The sequence below is a fragment of the Pseudophryne corroboree genome, chromosome 10 (genome assembly GCF_028390025.1).
Source record: "Pseudophryne corroboree isolate aPseCor3 chromosome 10, aPseCor3.hap2, whole genome shotgun sequence".
Taxonomy (NCBI): Eukaryota; Metazoa; Chordata; class Amphibia; order Anura; family Myobatrachidae; genus Pseudophryne; species Pseudophryne corroboree.
The window spans coordinates 292,765,154-292,786,412 of record NC_086453.1 but is presented as its reverse complement, the minus strand read 5'-3'; the positions used below and the strand labels follow the sequence as shown (position 1 = coordinate 292,786,412).

The window sequence follows — 21,259 nt, the reverse complement described above, 5'->3', positions numbered from 1 at the left end:
ATTTTTTCCTCACAGCTCCGTTGGAGGAAGGCTCCCTGACTCTCCCCTGCAGTCCTGCACAACAGAAACAGGGTAAAACAAGAGAGGGGGGGCACTAAATTGGCATATTAATATATACAGCAGCTATATTAGGGAAAAACACTTATATAAGGTTATCCCTGTATATATATAGCGCTCTGGTGTGTGCTGGCAAACTCTCCCTCTGTCTCCCCAAAGGGCTAGTGGGGTCCTGTCCTCTATCAGAGCATTCCCTGTGTGTGTGCTGTGTGTCGGTACGCTGTGTCGACATGTATGAGGAGGAAAATGGTGTGGAGGCGGAGCAATTGCCTGTGTTAGTGATGTCACCCCCTAGGGAGTCGACACCTGACTGGATGGTCTTATGGAAAGAATTACGTGATAGTGTCGGCACTTTACAAAAGACTGTTGACGACATGAGACAGCCGGCAAATCAGTTGATACCTGTACAGGCGTCTCAAACACCGTCAGGGGCTATAAAACGCCCGTTACCTCAGGTCGATACAGACACTGACACGGACACTGACTCCAGTGTCGACGGTGAGGAAACAAACGTATTTTCCAGTAGGGCCACACGTTACATGATCACGGCAATGAAGGAGGTTTTGAACATTTCTGATACTACAAGTACCACAAAAAAGGGTATTATGTGGGGTGTGAAAAAACTACCCGTAGTTTTTCCTGAATCAGATGAATTAAAAGAGGTTAGGGCGCGTTGGGAAACACCCCCTAGCGTAGATAAGGCGCTCACACGCTTATCAAAACAAGTGGCGTTACCGTCCCCTGATACGGCCGCCCTCAAGGAACCAGCTGATAGGAAGCTGGAAAATTTCCTTAAAAGTATATACACACATACTGGTATTATACTGCGACCAGCAATCGCCTCAGCCTGGATGTGCAGTGCTGGGGTGGCTTGGTCGGAATCCCTGACTGAAAATATTGATACCCTGGACAGGGACAATATATTATTGACTATAGAGCATTTAAAGGATGCATTTCTATATATGTGAGATGCACAGAGGGATATTTGCACTCTGGCATCAAGAGTAAGTGCGATGTCCATTTCTGCCAGAAGAGGATTATGGACGCGACAGTGGTCAGGGGATGCGGATTCCAAACGGCATATGGAAGTATTGCCGTATAAAGGGGAGGAGTTATTTGGGGTCGGTCTATCGGACCTGGTGGCCACGGCAACGGCTGGAAAATCCACCTTTTTACCCCAAGTCACCTCGCAGCAGAAAAAGATACCGTCTTTTCAGGCTCAGTCCTTTTCGTCCCCATAAGGGCAAGCGGGCAAAAGGCCACTCATATCTGCCCCGGGGCAGAGGAAGGGGAAAAAGACTGCAGCAAACAGCCTCTTCCCACGAACAGAAGCCCTCCCCCGCTTCTGCCAAGTCCTCAGCATGACGCTGGGGCCTTACAAGCGGACTCAGGCACGGTGGGGGCCCGTCTCAAGAATTTCAGCGTGCAGTGGGCACACTCGCAAGTGGACCCCTGGATCCTGCAGGTAGTATCTCAGGGGTACAAATTGGAATTCGAGACGTCTCCCCCTCGCCGGTTCCTGAAGTCTGCTTTACCAACGTCTCCCCCCGACAGGGAGGCGGTATTGGAAGCCATTCACAAGCTGTATTCCCAGCAGGTGATAATCAAGGTACCCCTCCTACAACAGGGAAAGGGGTATTATTCCACGCTGTTTGTGGTACCGAAGCCGGACGGCTCGGTGAGACCCATTTTAAATCTGAAATCCTTGAACACTTACATAAAAAGGTTCAAGTTCAAGATGGAGTCACTCAGAGCAGTGATAGCGAACCTGGAAGAAGGGGACTATATGGTGTCTCTGGACATCAAGGATGCTTACCTCCATGTCCCAATTTGCCCTTCTCACCAAGGGTACCTCAGGTTTGTGGTACAGAACTGTCACTATCAGTTTCAGACGCTGACGTTTGGATTGTCCACGGCAACCCGGGTCTTTACCAAGGTAATGGCCGAAATGATGATTCTTCTTCGAAGAAAAGGCGTCTTAATTATCCCTTACTTGGACGATCTCCTGATAAGGGCAAGGTCCAGAGAACAGTTAGAGGTCGGAGTAGCACTATCTCAAGTAGTACTACGACAGCACGGATGGATTCTAAATATTCCAAAATCACAGCTGATTCCGACGACACGTCTGCTGTTCCTAGGGATGATTCTGGACACAGTACAGAAAAAGGTGTTTCTCCCGGAGGAGAAAGCCAAGGAGTTATCCGACCTAGTCAGGAACCTCCTAAGACCAGGCCAAGTGTCAGTACATCAATGCACAAGGGTCCTGGGAAAGATGGTGGCTTCTTACGAAGCGATTCCATTCGGCAGATTCCACGCAAGAACTTTTCAGTGGGATCTGCTGGACAAATGGTCCGGATCGCATCTTCAAATGCATCAGCGGATAACCCTGTCTCCAAGGACAAGGGTGTCTCTCCTGTGGTGGTTACAGAGTGCTCATCTCCTAGAGGGCCGCAGATTCGGCATTCAGGATTGGGTCCTGGTGACCACGGATGCCAGCCTGAGAGGCTGGGGAGCAGTCACACAGGGAAGAAATTTCCAGGGCTTGTGGTCAAGCATGGAAACGTCACTTCACATAAATATCCTGGAACTAAGGGCCATTTACAATGCCCTAAGTCAGGCAAGACCTCTGCTTCAGTGTCAGCCGGTGTTGATCCAGTCGGACAACATCACGGCAGTCGCCCACGTAAACAGACAGGGCGGCACAAGAAGCAGGAGGGCAATGATGGAAGTGGCAAGGATTCTTCGCTGGGCGGAGAATCATGTGATAGCACTGTCAGCAGTGTTCATTCCGGGAGTGGACAACTGGGAAGCAGACTTCCTCAGCAGACACGATCTTCACCCGGGGGAGTGGGGACTTCACCCAGAAGTCTTCCACATGATTGTGAACCGTTGGGAAAAACCAAAGGTGGACATGATGGCGTCCCGCCTCAACAAAAAACTGGACAGATATTGCGCCAGGTCAAGGGACCCTCAGGCAATAGCTGTGGACGCTCTGGTAACACCGTGGGTGTACCAGTCAGTGTATGTGTTCCCTCCTCTTCCTCTTATACCAAAAGTACTGAGAATCATAAGAAGGAGAGGAGTAAAGACTATACTCGTGGCTCCGGACTGGCCAAGAAGGACTTGGTACCCGGAAATTCAATAGATGCTCACGGTAGACCCGTGGCCTCTACCTCTAAGAAAGGACCTGCTCCAGCAGGGACCATGTCTGTTCCAAGACTTACCGCGGCTGCGTTTGACGGCATAGCGGTTGAACGCCGGATCCTGAAGGAAAAAGGCATTCCGGATGAAGTCATCCCTACCCTGATCAAAGCCAGGAAGGATGTAACCATACAACATTATCACCGTATTTGGCGTAAATATGTTGCGTGGTGCGAGGCCAGGAAGGCCCCTACAGAGGAATTTCAACTGGGTCGTTTCCTGCATTTCCTGCAAACAGGACTGTCTATGGGCCTCAAATTAGGGTCCATTAAGGTTCAAATTTCGGCCCTGTCAATATTCTTCCAAAAAGAACTGGCTTCTGTTCCTGAAGTTCAGACGTTTGTCAAGGGAGTACTGCATATACACAGTGGCGTAACTACTGCCCCCGCAGTCCTCGCGGTGGCTTGGGGGCGAGGGGCTGCGGGGGCGCCACTGATTACAGCAGACTGACATGCGGACGAACGTCCGCATGTCAGTCTGCTTTATTGGAGGGACACGGCGGGCGCAGCGTGTGCCTATCCTGTGTCCCTCCTGAGCCCTGCATCATCTCCGGCGGCCCGCGGGTCTAATAGGGGAAGTGCCGTCCGTGAGCCAATTAGAGCTCACGGACGGCACTTCCCCCTATCAGACCCGCGGCCGCCGGAGATGATGCAGGACTCAGGAGGGACACAGGAGAGGCACACGCTGCGCCCGCCGTGTCCCTCCAAGTTCTCCAACAAGCGGCGGCTGCACTGCGGCATATCTGTCACGGGGGGGGAGAGAGGAGAGGGTGTCTGGCACCGGGGAATATATGGCCATTGGGGGGGGGATGTCAGGCACTAGGGGGGATATCCGGCACTGGGGCATATATGACACTGTGGGGGGGGGCGGGGGATATCTGGCACTAGGGCATATCTGGCACTGGGGAAGGGGGGGGGGGGATATCTGGCACTGGGGCATATATGGCACTGGGGGGGGGGGGGATATCTGGCACTAGGGCATATCGCACTGGGGGGGGGGGGATGTCTGGCACTGGGGGGGATATCTGGCACTGGGGCATATATGGCACTGGGGGGGGGATATCTGGCACGGGGTGGATATGTGGCACTGGGGGGGGGGGGGATATCTGGCACTGGGAGGGAATATCTGGCCCTGGGGCTTATATGGCACTGGGGGAGAATATCTGGCACTGGGGGGGAATATCTGTCACTGGGGATATATGGCACTCGGGGGGAATATATGGCACTGGCGGCATATCTGGCACTGGGGGAATATCTGGCACTGGGGGCATATGTGGCACTGGGGGGGAATATATGGCACTGGCGGCATATCTGGCATGGGGGGAATATCTGGCACTGGGGGCATATGTGGCACTGGGGGGAATATCTGGCACTGGGGGCATATCTGGCACTGGGGGGGTATATGTGTACCTGGCACATGGGGGGGGGGGCTATATTTGGCACCGGGGGCATGTGAGTACCTGGCACCGTGGGGAAATATCTGGCACTGGGGACATATGTGGCACTGGGAGCACAGCCCTAGCAACAAGGACTACCTCCTAGCAACGAGCATGACACCCAGTGCATGAAACACCTGACAACGAGCATGACACCCAGTGCATGAAACACCTGGCAACGAGCATGACACCCAGTGCATGAAACCCCTGACAACGAGAAGGTAATTGAAAAGTAATTAGAAGCCTTACTGTAGGACTTAATGTGTAATGGGCATTACGGTGTGTGGCATAATGTATCACGGACATTGTGGTGTGTGTCATAATGTGTCACAGGCATTACGGTGTATGGTATACTATATCGCGGGCATTGTGATATGTGGTATAATGTCTCAGGGTCATTGCAGTGTGTGGCATAATGTATCACGGACATTGCGGTGTGTGTCATAATGTGTCAGGCATTACGGTGTGTGGTATACTATATCACGGGCATTGTGGTATGTGGTATAATGTCTCAGGGTCATTGCAGTGTGGCATAATACATAACGGGCATTGCGGTGTGTGGCATAGGGTATAACGGGCAGGGCATTGCGGTATGTGTCACAGGCATTACGGTGTATGGTATACTATATCACGGGCATTGTGGTATAATGTCTCAAGGTCATTGCGGTGTGTGTCATAATGTGTCACAGGCATTGTATGTGCTATAATGTATCAGGGGCATTGCAGTGTGTAGCATAATGTATAACGGGCATTGCGATTCCTGTCATAATGTGTCGGGGGCATTACGGTGTGTGGCATAATGTGTCGGGGGCATTACAGTGTGTGCATATTGTGTCATGTGCATTGTTGTGTGCGGCATAATGTCTAAGGGCCATTGCAGTATGTGGCATAATGTATACTGGGCATTACTATAAGGAGGAAAAATGACAAATAATGTAAGGGGCATGAATCAGGATTATTTTTCTTTCCTGTGGTGGCTAACGTCTGGGCGTGCAGGTTGCAAAACTGGGGTATAAGGTAGTCTTTTCCTGCAATACCACGCCCCTTTACGAGAAACCACGCCCATTCCAACAAAACCACGCCCCTTTTTTTGCAGCGCGCGCCTTCGGCGCGCGCATATTTGTCCCTTTCTTGCTCCCAGTTATGCAGCGGGGGGGGGGGGGGGGCGCCAAAAATTTTTTGGCTTGGGGGAGAAAAATTTCTAGTTACGCCACTGCATATACAGCCTCTTTTTGTGCCTCCAGTGGCACCTTGGGATCTCAATGTAGTTTTGGGATTCCTAAAATCACATTGGTTTGAACCACTCACCACTGTGGACTTAAAATATCTCACATGGAAAGTGGTAATGCTGTTAGCCCTGGCTTCAGCCAGGCGTGTCTCAGAATTGGCGGCTTTATCCTATAAAAGCCCTTACCTAATTTTTCATACGGACAGGGCAGAATTGAGGACTTGTCCTCAATTTCTTCCTAAGGTGGTTTCAGCATTTCACTTAAACCAGCCTATTGTGGTGCCTGCGGCTACTAGGGACTTGGAGGATTCCAAGTTGCTGGACGTAGTCAGGGCCCTGAAAATATATGTTTCCAGGACGGCTGGAGTCAGAAAATCTGATTCGCTGTTTATCCTGTATGCACCCAGCAAGCTGGGTGCTCCTGCTTCTAAGCAGACGATTGCTCGTTGGATTTGTAGTACAATTCAGCTTGCACATTCTGTGGCAGGCCTGCCACAGCCAAAATCTGTAAAAGCCCATTCCACACGGAAAGTGGGCTCATCTTGGGCGGCTGCCCGAGGGGTCTCGGCTTTACAACTTTGCCGAGCAGCTACTTGGTCAGGGGCAAACACGTTTGCGAAATTCTACAAATTTGATACCCTGGCTGAGGAGGACCTGGAGTTCTCTCATTCGGTGCTGCAGAGTCATCCGCACTCTCCCGCCCGTTTGGGAGCTTTGGTATAATCCCCATGGTCCTTTCGGAGTCCCCAGCATCCACTAGGACGTTAGAGAAAATAAGAATTTACTTACCGATAATTCTATTTCTCATAGTCCGTAGTGGATGCTGGGCGCCCATCCCAAGTGCGGATTGTCTGCATTACTTGTACATAGTTATTGTTACAAAAATCGGGTTATTGTTGTTGTGAGCCATCTTTTCAGAGGCTCCTTCTGTTATCATGCTGTTAACTGGGTTCAGATCACAAGTTGTACGGTGTGATTGGTGTGGCTGGTATGAGTCTTACCCGGGATTCAAAATCCTTCCTTATTGTGTACGCTCGTCCGGGCACAGTATCCTAACTGAGGCTTGGAGGAGGGTCATAGGGGGAGGAGCCAGTGCACACCAGCTAGTCCTAAAGCTTTTACTTTGTGCCCAGTCTCCTGCGGAGCCGCTATTCCCCATGGTCCTTTCGGAGTCCCCAGCATCCACTACGGACTATGAGAAATAGAATTATCGGTAAGTAAATTCTTATTTTTTTAATCACAGCCTGTAACGTGACAGTTAAGATCTGGTTGGCTGGTACTTTATCCATACCTCCCAACTTTTGTACCCCCATCCCAAATCGGGACCTGCTGTGCTGGAGGCGTGGCTGAAAAAGGGGTGGACCTTGGGAGAATGGGTGGGGCCTCGAGAGAAGGGGCAGGGCCTTTCCGCAAGACCTCTGTTTTCATCATTTTGGGGGTATGCCCAGTGCTCCCCGAGCAGCTGGGCAGCCCCCGCCCCACTCCCCGCACTGCTTAGATGCCGTGCGGGTGTGCACGGCATCTATTCAGTGATCACCGGCTGTTTTGAAAAGCAGAGCAGTGGTGATCACTGGCTCTCACAGCCTCCCGCTGGGAGGTATGCTTTATCTCTCTCCATTTCATCTCTCTCCAAGGGTTAGTACATTTGGCCCTTGGGGTGAAATCTACTAAAAATGAAGCGATATGTCTGTGAACGACATCAGTATTGAAGTAACATTTATCAAGTGCATTTTATAAAATTATACGTAGCAGCTGATTGGTTGCCACGGGCAACTTTTCCACTGGCTCACTTCTCCACTCTTTTCACTGCTTCATGAATAGACCCCCTAGTCTCCTGGGAGTGCGGGAGAGCTGCCCAGCATTTATGAGTCTCCCAGGCATTCCGGGAGAGTAGGCAGCTACAGTATGCAGTAAATTGATAGACTGCATTTTTATGAACACTGCTTCACCCCACAATGCGTCTGCCATCACTCTGTAGTTTGCTGGCACACATTAAGTTAAATACTGATATAGATAGTTTATTTTAAAGAGCTTTGCGAGCCCAGCCGATAAACTAAAAAGAGCAGTTTTACTGAGGGAATGAGTTCTTAAACACGGAAAGATCGTGAGGAAATACATCATTATTACCCTCCGCAGCTGGTTCGTGACTGGTCTCCCAGCACCTGGCAGCCTGCAGTAGGACAGACATTGTTGTGTGTGTGACACGGGGATGTGGTGAGGAAAGGGGGCCGGCCTGGTGATGTCAGTCAGATGTCAGTCTATGCAGGAAACGTGCGGGGCATGATCATACGGCTAGAGGAGGAGATGACATCAGCTGCACTGCACCATACTGCAGTAACAGCACAACAAAGCCAGCTGGGAGGAACAGCACTGACCCTCTTTGTTATGGTTCCTCTCCCATTAATCTCTCAGGCAGATTTACCCACAAATGCTAACAATGAAATAATGGCCAAATACCTGGGTGTAGAGATGGGAAGTAATAGCCAGGGCTATTTCTTTTTTTCTTTTCTTTTTTCTTTACTGTCTGTATATTGTGACTCAGGGGCCATGTTTGGTTTGGCAATTATTATGGACATTTCCTGATACCTTTTTTGATGACTGAGATCTACAGTAAATTTTGCAAAGCTAAACCATGAGCAAAACCCATGTAAAATATTAGTGGAGGCTGGATAATATTATCAAATAATTTTGTTTGCTAAATCTGCAAGTTTGTGATGTGACAGTGACAAAAGGCACAGTATAACTCATGTATGTATGTATGTATGTATGTATGTATGTATGTTGTATGTAGTTCTCAGCTGTTCTTATCCTGATTGTGACTGTGTTTCCACCTGCACAGTATAACTCATGTATGTTTGTAGTATGTATGTTGTATGTAGTTCTCAGCTGTTCTTATCCTGATTGTGTGGCCACCTGCACAGTATCACTTCTCTCATTCTATACACATGGGGGTAAATTTACTAAGATTCGTATTTTCCCGTTTGAGGTCAAAGTTCAATCACGATGACATCGCAAGTGTAAATTTGCAACTTTTTGAATTTATTACGGCTAATTTACTAAGCTGTCGTATTCTGCATTTTCCGTTTTACCGATGTCGATGTCATTCGGTTTTTTTGGCAGTGTTTTACGTGAGTGACTTGTAAAACACTGCCGACTTTAATACAATGAATCTCGGCCGGATCTGAGAGATCCGTGCTGGGCTTCATTGTGCATTTAAAAAAAAAAAAAATCAGTGTTAAATTAAAAAAAACAAACGCGTGGGGTCCCCCCCTCCTAAGCAAAACCAGCCTCGGGCTCTTTGAGCCGGCCCTGGTTGCAAAAATATGGGGGAAAAAATGATAGAGGTTCCCCCATATTTCAACAACCAGCACCGGGCTCTGCGCCTGGTCCTGGTTCCAAAAATACGGGGGACAAAAAGCGTAGGGGTCCCCCGTATTTCTGAAACCAGCACCGGGCTCCACTAGCCAGATACATAATGCCACAGCCGGGGGACACTTTTATATAGCTCCCGGCGGCCCTGGCATTACATAACCAACTAGTCACCCCTGGCCGGGGTACCCTGGAGGAGTGGGGACCCCTTCAATCAAGGGGTCCCCCCCCTCCAGCCACCCAAGGACCAGAGGTGAAGCCCGAGGCTGTCCCGCCCATCCAAGGGCTGCGAATGGGAGGCTGATAGCCATTGTGTAAAAAAATGAATATTGTTTTTAGTAGCAGTACTACAAGTCCCAGCAAGCCTCCCCCGCAAGCTGGTACTTGGAGAACCACAAGTACCAGCATGCAGAGGAAAACCGGGCCCGCTGGTACCTGTAGTACTACTACTAAAAAAAATACCCCAATAAAAACATAAGACATTCGGGGAAAGGGGTCCCATGTGAAAACATGGGGCCCCTTTCAGTGCGAGGTCGGGTGTCCGTTTTTTTATTTTGACAAGTACCTGGATTACAAATGGATTAAAAGAAGAAGAGGCTTCTACACTGGAGTATGTGAGTATAATTTTTTCCACAGGTACACCATGGATTCTACATGGAGAAGTGGACCGACCCTCGTGTGAACATAAGGTAAGTATGTGTATATGGAGGTGTGTATGTATGCATTAAAGTTATACTTTCAAGGTGTGTGTCTTATGTTTTTATTGGGGTATTTTTTTAGTAGTAGTACTACAGGTACCAGCGGGCCCGATTTTCCTCCGCATGCTGGTACTTGTGGTTCTCCAAGTACCAGCTTGCGGGGGAGGCTTGCTGGGACTTGTAGTACTGCTACTAAAAACAATATTCATTTTTTTACACAATGGCTATCAGCCTCCCATCCGCAGCCCATGGATGGGGGGGACAGCCTCGGGCTTCACCCCTGGTCCTTGGGTGGCTGGAGGGGGGGGACCCCTTGATTGAAGGGGTCCCCACTCCTCCAGGGTACCCCGGCCAGGGGTGACTAGTTGGTTATGTAATGCCAGGGCCGCCGGGAGCTATATAAAAGTGTCCCCCGGCTGTGGCATTATGTATCTGGCTAGTGGAGCCCGGTACTGGTTTCAGAAATACGGGGGACCCCTACGCTTTTTGTCCCCCTGTATTTTTGGAACCAGGACCAGGCGCAGAGCCCGGTGCTGGTTGTTGAAATATGGGGGAACCTCTATCATTTTCCCCCCCATATTTTTGCAACCAGGACTGCCTCAAAGAGCCCGAGGCTGGTTTTGCTTAGGAGGGGGGACCCCACGCGTTTGTTTTTTTTCTAAAAAATAACACTTTCCCATCCCCTTTCCACTGATAAACATGCACGGATCTCATGGATCCCTGCATGCCTATCCAAACACGGGATAAAAAAGCAGGTCTGTTTTTTTTAGCACTTTTTTACGAATTGTATTTCTGCACGGCAGTGTTTGGCTATTGTCGGCAGTGTGTGTGATTTGCACTTTTTAGTAAATTCCCGATTTCTACCAAATTGCAGGCGTATTTGACCGATGGTGTATTGATTCGTGATTTTTTCCAGGACTTCCAAAATATTACGAATGCCCTCATCACTGCCGAGATTTTTGCTTAGTAAATTACCGAAATGACACTTTGAAGAAAAAACGGCATCTCGGTCAAAATCGGGACCTTAGTAAATATACCCCATGGTGTGATTCCCAGTATTTGTTATTATCCAGTATGTGTAGTCACCTGGTCAGTATCACTTCTCTCATTCTATACACATTATGTAATTCTCAATAGCAGTTCTCATCCTGGTTGTGTGGCCACCTGCACAGTATCACTTCTCTCATTCTATACACATTGTGTAATTCTCAATAGCAGTTCTTACCCTGATTGTGTGGCTACTTCACAGTATAACTTCTCTCATTCTGTACACATGGTGTCATTCCCAGTATCTGTTATTATCCAGTATGTGTAGTCACCTGCACAGTATTACTTCTCTTATTCTGAACAAGTTATGTAATTCTCAGTAGCTTTTCTTATTCTGAATGTGTAGTCACCAAGTAATCTCTGAATATATAGACTCTGGGCTCACAGACTCTGGACACATAGACTCTGGACATACAGATTCTGGGCACACAGATTCTGAACATACAGACTCTGGACACACAGACTCTGGGCGCACAGACTCTGAACATACAGACTCTGGGCACACAGACTGGGCGCACATACTCTGAACATACAGACTCTGGACGCACAGACTCTGAACATACAGACTCTGGGAACACAGACTCTGGACGCATGCTCAGCAAAAAAGAATTGTTCAACTGCAACATCAACTTATCATTACCTGTTCTTGTCCTGCATATATGGCCACCTGCACAGTATCACTTCTACAATTCTGTATACAATATGTAATTCTTAGTAACGTATTACTCTGTTGTTGTGGTTATTGTTATAATTATAGTTACTATAAATGTGTGGTCATCTGCAGTGTCACTTCTTCCATTGACATGATGTAATTCTCAGTATCTGTGTTTATCTTGTCAACTCTCCTAGATTGTCAGGGAGCCTCTCTGAAATAATAGCAATCTCCCTGGCTCCCTGAAGAGCCTAGAAATCTCACCTTACCCCATTGTGTAGCTGTTATGTTCTTGGGGACAAAACAAATCAGAGATATAGTGTAACATTCAAATGGGATCACCAGTACTATTTCCCTGCATTGGTTATAAGGCACAGTGATCTCTATGGCTACATGCATTTTCTATAAGGTTTTTCATGGCCACTTATATGTAACTCTTGTAAAACACAATAGGCAAGCAATTCCAGAAAAAAATATCAGTGTCTTTTCATCATCAAGCAGAGCTTATTAACTGCTTTGGGGCTCATTTACATTTGGATATCAGTCATTTTTATGACACGCCTATCAGATGTAGCAGTACACATCCGCACTGATAGGTGTTACTTTGAGAATCTCCATGCAATGCGTTTTCAGAAGTAGGCAAGTAATTCTCATGAATTATGCACGTGCACAGTATCACTTCTCCCATTCTATGCACATGATGTTACTGTCAGTATCCGCATGTATTGTGAATTTGTGTCCAAATACACAGTATAATTTCTCTCAATTTGTGCACATGATGTAATTCTCAGTATCTGTGTTTATCCTGAATGTGGGGGTAATTCCAAGTTGATCGCAGCAGGAAATTTTTTAGCAGTTGGGCAAAACCATGTGCACTGCAGGGGGGGCAGATATAACATTTGCAGAGAGAGTTAGATTTGGGTGGGTTATTTTGTTTCTGTGCAGGGTAAATACTGGCTGCTTTATTTTTACACTGCAATTTAGATTGCAGATTGAACTCACCACACCCAAATCTCTCTCTCTCTGCACATGTTATATCTGTCTCCCCTGCAGTGCACACGGTTTTGCCCAACTGCTAAAAAATTTCCTGCTGCGACCAACTTGGAATTACCCCCTGTGTATCCACATGCACAGTATCACTTGTCCCATTCTGTGCACATTATATATTTCTCATTACCTGTTCTTATCCTGCATGTGTGGCCAACTGCACAGTGTAACTTCTCTCATTGTGTACATATGGTGTAATTCTTAGTACCTGTGCTTGTCCTGAATGTTTGCCCACCTGCACATCTCTCACCCTGTGCATATGATGTAATTCTCTGTATGTGTTGCTATCTTGACTGTCCGGCACCTGCACAGTATCACTTCTCCCATTCTGTACACATGATGTTACTCTCAGTTCTTATGCTGAATGTGTGGCAGCCTGAACACATGCTGTAATTCTCAGGGGTGTGGTATGTTTTGTCGACATAATGTTGACATATTTGTAATGACAATGATGAGAATGTTGACATGATTAGAATGGTGACATAGCGTCCCTAGTGGTATGGAAGTGATTTACTGGGTCCGGCAGCTTCAGTGGTGTCTTCTAGATGCGTTGGGGATGTCAAAATGACTTCCGGTGGTGAGCATTGCTAATCCTAACTGTCCCCCTAGTGTCTAACCTCCCCTCCTGCAGCCTAACCCTAACCCTCCGCTGCCGCCCGTGCAGAATGTAGGTATCTCACATGTTGACACTTCACACACCGTTCTGCAGGTGACCACATGTCCAATATTGACATTTAAATAATATTTACAGTGTGGTGTCAACTGTATGACTACATCCCAATTCTCAGTATTTGTTCTTATTCCTGTACGCGGTGTCCCTGAGCAAGACTTGCTTACTATCTTACTTGGAAATCAATGCACTGCTTTAGAGCTGTATTAAGATACTATCCAAGTAGCCCCCCCCCCCCCCCCCCCCCTGATAAGCCGACGCAAGCCGCAGTTTATTGCCGATTTTGTTTAACCTAAGGCAGGCAAAACAAAATCCCAGAAAGTAACTCCATAAAGATTTAACCGAACCCTAATCTATTTTTATACCTGAATTTATTTTTATTCGGAGGTTCCTAATAGGATAGCCTGTGAAAAAATATTGATGAAACATCGTGAATAATTGCGAAAAACTGATGTTTTTCACACCCAATGTTTTTTTTCGTGCATTTTTGGATACCCTCCTCATTACAGCAGGGGATTAAATCAAACTGCCCTGGCTCAATTAATCCTATTAAAGGCAAAAATGAAGAGGGCTCCATCTGTACTGTACATAGTACTATTTCTATTGCTCAGGATGCTGAATGATTTGTGTTACAGCCCCATATGCCACCTGAACTCTCCTCATCCTGCCAAGATGTAATTCTTTGGGCACTATCCAAGTTTACTGCTCTCTGGGGATTACAAATACACACTTTATTCCAGTATCCACCTACTTGTGATTGGTCGTCCCTGGCCAATCAGATGAATTAACCTGAGCACCTGAAGCAGCTGGCTGATACGCACAGCTTGGAGCTTGGAGGTGAGCATTGTGACAGCAACAGATCCAATTAATGTGGCGCCTTTGTCATCCAGAAATTCCCATCCAATAGCATTAAATGATGTTGCTAGGTAGAGGTACAGGGCATCGCCATCCATCCACATGTTTGGCTGCACCCCCTAGTACTGGGGACCAACAGTATGCTAGCTATCATTCTCAGTATATGTTATACAGTAGGTCACTATGTATGGACAACTACACAGTACGATTTCTCCTAATAAGCTGGATATCATTCTCAGCAGCTGTTCTTTTCTATGTGTATGGACAATTACATAGTTCCACTTCTCTTGTTTTGTGTGCTGGATGTCATTCTCAATATTCCTGTAATCCTGTACATATGGGTTATTGCACAGTACCACTTCTCTTTCTATGCACGGTTGTTGTTATCCAACTTGATGAGTGTAGTGTACATTATCATTTCCAATGCACTAGTATTTAATTACGGTGAGTATTAAAATTCTAATGTGACTTTGTTGCCTGGCAGGTGGTCAGGTCAGTTTGACAGATTGTAAGGTCTATTATCTACATAGAGTGTAGCAACATAAGGTGATGCCACCCATTATACAGGTCGTTTTATGGGTTCTTGCTGATGAATATCAAGTTTAATCTGCCTCGGAAAACAGATTTAATTTAGATTCTCATGGGATACTTTGTACAACAGAATATTCCACTTTCTCCACCTGCAACAAAAACTTTTCACTCATGTTTTACTTAATAATATTGTATAAAGTGCACTTGCTGCTGTAATTGCGTTGAGAATATTCAGAAGGATTGTGTTTCTCCACTGTCTCCAGATAACCAGTTTAGAATGTCGATCCTGGAACGTTTGGAGCAAATGGAGAGGAGAATGGCTGAGATGACAGGTTCCCAACAGCACAAGCAAAATGTGGGAGGAGGCAGTGGAGGCGTAGCCCACAGTGGGGGGAGCCAAGCACAAGTAGGTGTTGCCTAAAATACCTTTCCAGTAGTGTTCCAATTAAACTTCACTGACACGGTTCTCTAATACATGTACTTTTTTCTTGTGCAACATTTCAGCAACAAAATATCTGGAAATACACTACTGTGGTTTTAAGATAGTTGGGTAGATTTACTAGAACCTCTAAAATGGAAAAGTGGAGGTGTTACCCTTATCAACCAATCAGATTCTGGATATTATTTATCTAGCTTGTAGCTAGACTGATAGCTAGAACTTGATTGGTTGATATGGACAAAATCTCCATATTGTCTTTTTAGAAGTCCTAGTAGATACCCCTAATGTAACTATATGATTGCATGGCATCATGGGCAGTTAAACCCAAAAATAAAAACTGAAATACCTCCTGGAAACAAGGTCATTTATTGCATTTAACATTTTGGTAGGCTCTCATGTCTGGAACTTAGACAGTCCATGAGACATTCACCCCAGCTATTGCCCACAACTAGTCATTCTCTTGGCAAGCCAGACCGGAGAATTTTTTAATAAGGGCAGTTCTATTGGTGGTTGTCAAACACAAGCTAATTAGACAAATATTAATTTCTCACAACCCCAAATATTGCTGGATGTTGGACTTTTTACATGAGCATCCCCCTGGTAGTGGTCCTAGCGCCTGGTTATATATTAGAAATGGTGGTGACTCCTGTGTTCTCGCTTCACAGTGCGCAGTAGGAGCTGGATCCATAGGAAGCTGCTTTGAGAGCCGAGTAGTGGTTGTGTGTGAGAAGATGATGAGCCGGGCCTGCTGGGCGAAATCCAAGCACCTAATTCATTCCAAGACATTCAGAGGAATGACCCTGCTCCACCTCGCTGCTGCCCAAGGTTACGCCTCCCTCATTCAGACCCTAATCAAGTGGAGGTAAGGTTCACTGCCTCTGTAATGTATGGGAGAGTCCTAGCAAGAGCCGTTATACAGGACACGTGTATTAAGTACTGTGGCTCCTAAATGAGTTGTAATTGTTTGGCCAGACAACAGCAGAACCAATGGAGTGCTACACAGTGGACCCCATCTTTCCCAGATGTGCAGATGAAGCATAGTCCGTAATACCACTTCTGTATAATGAGAAAGGGTCCATCAGAAATATATTCCTGAATGGTAGGTTGGCTCCCTGTCAACAACAGGGGGTCTGTAAGACTATACCTGTCACCTGTCTACGATAGAGCTTCGGTCTGGGACCCAGTGTATGGGTGGAGGTGGCAAGAAGTACTCACTTAAGAACCCTGTTCAAGGGATGCAGACTAACAAGCTTTGCAGATGTACTAACAAGCTTTGCAGATTTATATAAATATAATAAGAGTAATGCAGCTTAGCATGTACAGGGAAGATCAGATCCTACGTTGTCAGTGTAACTGGGAGGATGTTTCTCAAACAACTCAGTTGAGACTTTGGTGACTAGGTGCCCTTATGACATACTGCGTTCTTGTACAGTAGCTATACCCTTTATCATATTAATTAAGGAGCTCTCCTTTTCTATCTAAATATATATTTGCATATTTGATCATATTCCCCCTATGGATGACTCGGGATGCGGTTAACATACTGACTGCTGGCCTCCTGTATGTATTCCTATGACTTGTGTGCTTTACTTAGTCAATGCATAATAGTACTGTATGTACCAGGAGTGTGAATCCGTATACTGTATCAGAAGATGGAACCTTGATAATGATATGCAATGTACTGTCGCTGTGCCAATGTGTTCCTGCGATCTCCTGCTCCCAAGGAAAATGATAGCAATGTCTGGAGGGCAATTACCACGACTCCAGCTACAGTTACTCTTATGAGATTCTTGCAGGGGAAATATTTGCTATTCTGCGTCTGTCAGGTTCTTCCATTTTTAATACATGTTCCCGGATATTATAAAGAAATAATGGGTTCTCAGGAAGAAGCTGCTCTATTTCATGGTCTGTCTGGCTTTAGCGTTGCCATGGTTACAAGTTGTACACTCAGGTCATTCAGAATAACAACATCACCTGACGCTCACAGGGGGCCAAATAAAGGGCACTGGGGCCGTGGGCCAATGCTGATTATGAGCCAGGGCCCCTTTCACACCCTTGTCTCTCTTTTTCCCTCTCTTCCTTGTCTCTGTCCACTTCGTGCCTCCTCCCCCTGATCCACCTGTCTGTTGCCCCATGCCTTTTGCCCTGGTTCCCCCATTCCCTTGTCTGCCCCCTCATGCCAGTTCCCCCTGTTTCTTGTACCCTCACCACCACCACCTCATCATGTCTGTTCCTTCTGGTACTCATAGGTGTTCCATCTTATCTGCTGTCTGCCTACCTCATACCTATTTCCCCTGGTGCCTCATGCCTGTTCAGTGTGGTCCCTTGTCTGTCCCCCCTCATTACTCTTTCCCCTTGATGTTTTGCATGCCCCACTCCTATCAGTCTGTTCCCCCTTTGTATCTTGCACCCCCATGCCAGTTCCCTTTGATCTGTTGTGGTCGTATACCCTCTCATGCATGTTTTCCAGATCCCTTGTCCGCGCCACCTCATAGCTGTCCCATCGTATCTATTGTATATCCCCTCATGCCAGCTGGCTCCGAGGACCGATTGCTTCTACTGCTTCTCTTATAGCTACTCCGTTGTTGTAGCTTGCACAGTAGTTATTTGCTGCATAAGAGAACACTATCCTGCTATTGACATCTTAATCCTTCAGGTTCCAAAGCAGATTGCTGAATCCAAGTATAACAGTATGGTGAAAAAAACGAAACAATTAAAATATTTGTTTGATCCGAGTAAACTTCAGGCTCTGTTGTCTCTACACTGATCATTTGTTCAAATATGTATAGAATTAAGTCAGGGCAGCTACTAAAGGGCCGATGTTTTTAGGGAATATAAGAATGTTGTTGTTGTACGTTATAATATTAATACTCCATAGAAGGCTGTTGTATTGGAGTAACAGTGACAGAAGACCATGTACTATTATTATCAAGTATAAACCTATATGTGTCATCATGACCCTGCAACATATTTCTTTTGCCAGTCACTGCCACCTAGAGGGGAGATGTAGAAATGCGGATCTATCGTACAGTAATTAGTCTAGTTTATGTTACATTGATATATAACAAATACACAAATTCTCAGTCACTGCAAATTAGTTATTAAGATTAATCTTACTAGATCAGTATGATATAGAAATGTTCTCAAAGTATCATAGTAGTGTTTTTAATATTATCTTTTAGTGTTACCAGTTGCTCTTTGTTTGTACCATGCGTTCTAGAATTATTTTTACGGTACGAGATCACAACTGCCGTCAGCCTGTTTCACTTTATCTGTAAAAATGACTCTTTGTAAATGATCAATAACCCGGAAGTGATAATATAACTCTCTTTTCAGGACCAAGCATGCTGACAGTATTGATTTGGAATTAGAGGTCGATCCTTTAAACGTTGATCATTTTTCGTGTACTCCCCTGGTAAGAGCACGTTAACTACATCTGGGAGAACAGTGCATCACACTATAGACAGACACACTGCAGATCAGCCTGTGTTTTTTCCTTTGCATGTGACATGTATGTATAATGGGGGTCATTCCGACCCGTTCGCAGCGGTGCGAACGGGTCTGGAATGCGCATGCGCGGCGGCCACACTGCGCATGCGCGACGTTGCCTGGCTTTACGTCGCGGTTTTACGAAGAAAGCGGTCGCAGAGCCGACCGCAAGAAGATTGACAGAGAGAAGGCGTACCTGGGCGTCACCGGACCGTTGGAGACCGTTTTCGGGGAGTGGAGAAGAAAACGCAGGCGTGTCCAGGAGAACGGAGGGCGGATGTCTGACGTCAAAGCCGGCCCCAGCATCGCTGATATCGTCGCACAGGGTAAGTATGTCCAGGGCTAGTCTTGTTTTACTTGAAAAATTTTTAACTTGCCATACAATAGGAGAAAATACAATTATATTTTTTCTGTGCAGGGTCAATACTGGCTGCTTTTGCATGTAGCCGGCAAATGTCAGACAGCTTTATTTTTACACTGCAATTAAGATTTCAGTTTGAACACGCCCCACCCAAATCTAACTCTCTCTGCACGTTACCTCTGCCCCCCCTGCAGTGCAACATGGTTTTGCTCAGTTGTTTTCTTTTCTGCTTTACTTACAAAAATGAATTAGGCCCATGGCATACCTTTCAACTGTCCCCAATTTTTGCAAGACAGTCTGCGGTGGGGGGTGGGGGTGGGGGAGTTCAGTTGGGAGGCTCCTGTCACTCACAGCTCTGCGGTGAATAGATGCTGTGCGTCTGCGCACAGCGTCTATTCACGGGAGACAGACTGGGGGCATTCCAGCAGCTCACAGAGTGCCGGGCATGCGACCAAAGTGAGGGAAAAAGGAGGCACGGCTCGCAATAGCAGTATTCCCACAAAGCCACACCCCCATTTGAAAAAGTCACACCCCTTTGCCAGGAATGCAAAGTCCCAACTCCATGTTTTAAAATGTTGGTAGGCATGCCATGGTGCAGCCACGTCCACTATTGAGGTATGCCACCACAACCATGTACAGCTGGGGCTAAAGATTCATAACGGGACATGGCCATGACCCCACACATTTACCCCTCCACCCGGAGCGTGATAATCCTTATGGTGGACCTGTGCACTAAACAGATTAGTCAGTAATTAAAAATTGGGTCATTTGCCAAAATAAAAATTTCCATGGACAAATCTTGAAAACCTCGGGGCTGTCCCTGGAAATTAGTTGATAACTCTGCATGCCTGAAATAATGGGAATAGATGATCTTTAATAAATAATAAAAAAAAGAAATTACATTTTGCTGTAGATTATATGCATATTATAAGTCTCCTTCAAGAATTATACAGGTAACAACCAAGTGGCCTTATAGCTTTGGTCACTGAACTTCATAAATGCTTTGAATTCTACTGTTTTACACCGGCTGATGCATTATTACATACATGTCAACATGACCAACATTATGTGTAGTTCTGTGGTGCAGAAAATCCTCCCAATCATTAAACCAGCATCACCTGCTTATATTCCCAGATGTGGGCGTGTGCGTTGGGTCACACTGAAGCTGCCGTTGTGCTGTATAAATGGGACCGACGGGCTATCTCCATCCCTGACTCACTTGGCCGGCTCCCTTTGGCCATCGCACGTTCCCGGGGCCACGTGAAACTTGCAGAATGTCTGGAGCAGTTGCAGAGGGAGGAACAATCCCAACTGGGGCAAAATGCCAGGCTACAGTGCTCTCCAGGCCCCGACGCCAATGCAGAGAGTTGGTTAACCCAGTGGCAAAGTGAGGCCATCGGCCCTCAAGATGCTCAGAAGGGAGTGACCATTATTTCAAATGCTAATGCAGGTAAGAGCACTATGATACAAAATTGACAACAAAGGATAACTCCAATGGCAACTGAAAATGTCTGTGTGGACGTAGCGTGATGAAATAAAACAGGAACACTTATCTCCTATGTTCCGTTCAACAGTTCCGCTGATATGTCTAACAGTCGCAGGCCGCATTCCTCTCTCTTCTTCCCTCTCACGTAGATTGGGGTCACTGATGGCGTGGTCCTTTATTATCTGTACTCGTAAACCATCAGCTTTGTGTAACTTATTTATCTAAGGCATTACAGGTTTGAGCCAAGAGAACATTCTCAGCAGAGTTTCCGCTGGTGTGCGCGCTTAAGAACATTATTTTTATAGGTTGTAGTAAAATGTAAATGGAGAAATATAAAACCGTTACCTTGAATTGAGAAATGGCATGTTACAACTTTTGTGTAATCACCGCACAGCATCTGCTCCATCCATTCATTCTGAGTCAACAGAATATTTTGTAATGGCTTGTAACGAGAATGTCTGCGCCAAATAGGAGTCTGTTCCTGATGCTTTGGCTCGACATATGTCATATGACCAGGGGTCATCTGAAGATGGATGGAAGATGAATAGGAGATACAGGCAGATTATATATATGTAGTATAGATTGCTAACTAATCTGACTTCTGACAGTTTAAATGTTGGGAGATAGATGGATAAATATTGATCGATCCCTGCTTCTGTTCTAAGGATCCTGTCACTGTCAGTCTGGTTGAGTG

At 46.4% G+C, this 21,259-nt stretch overlaps 1 protein-coding gene across 13 annotated transcripts in view; it reads left to right on the top strand.

Moving 5' to 3' along the window:
- Positions 1 to 21,259, top strand: part of CAMTA1 (calmodulin binding transcription activator 1) — a 2,328,268-nt gene that overhangs the window by 2,219,439 nt on the left and 87,570 nt on the right. For all 13 annotated transcript variants that reach the window (XM_063943384.1, XM_063943385.1, XM_063943383.1 and 10 more), the window contains 4 exons: positions 15,054 to 15,196; positions 15,895 to 16,091; positions 18,566 to 18,644; positions 20,214 to 20,529. In XM_063943384.1, the coding sequence (XP_063799454.1) occupies positions 15,054 to 15,196; positions 15,895 to 16,091; positions 18,566 to 18,644; positions 20,214 to 20,529 (735 nt within the window). The remainder of the gene's footprint in view (positions 1 to 15,053; positions 15,197 to 15,894; positions 16,092 to 18,565; positions 18,645 to 20,213; positions 20,530 to 21,259) is intronic.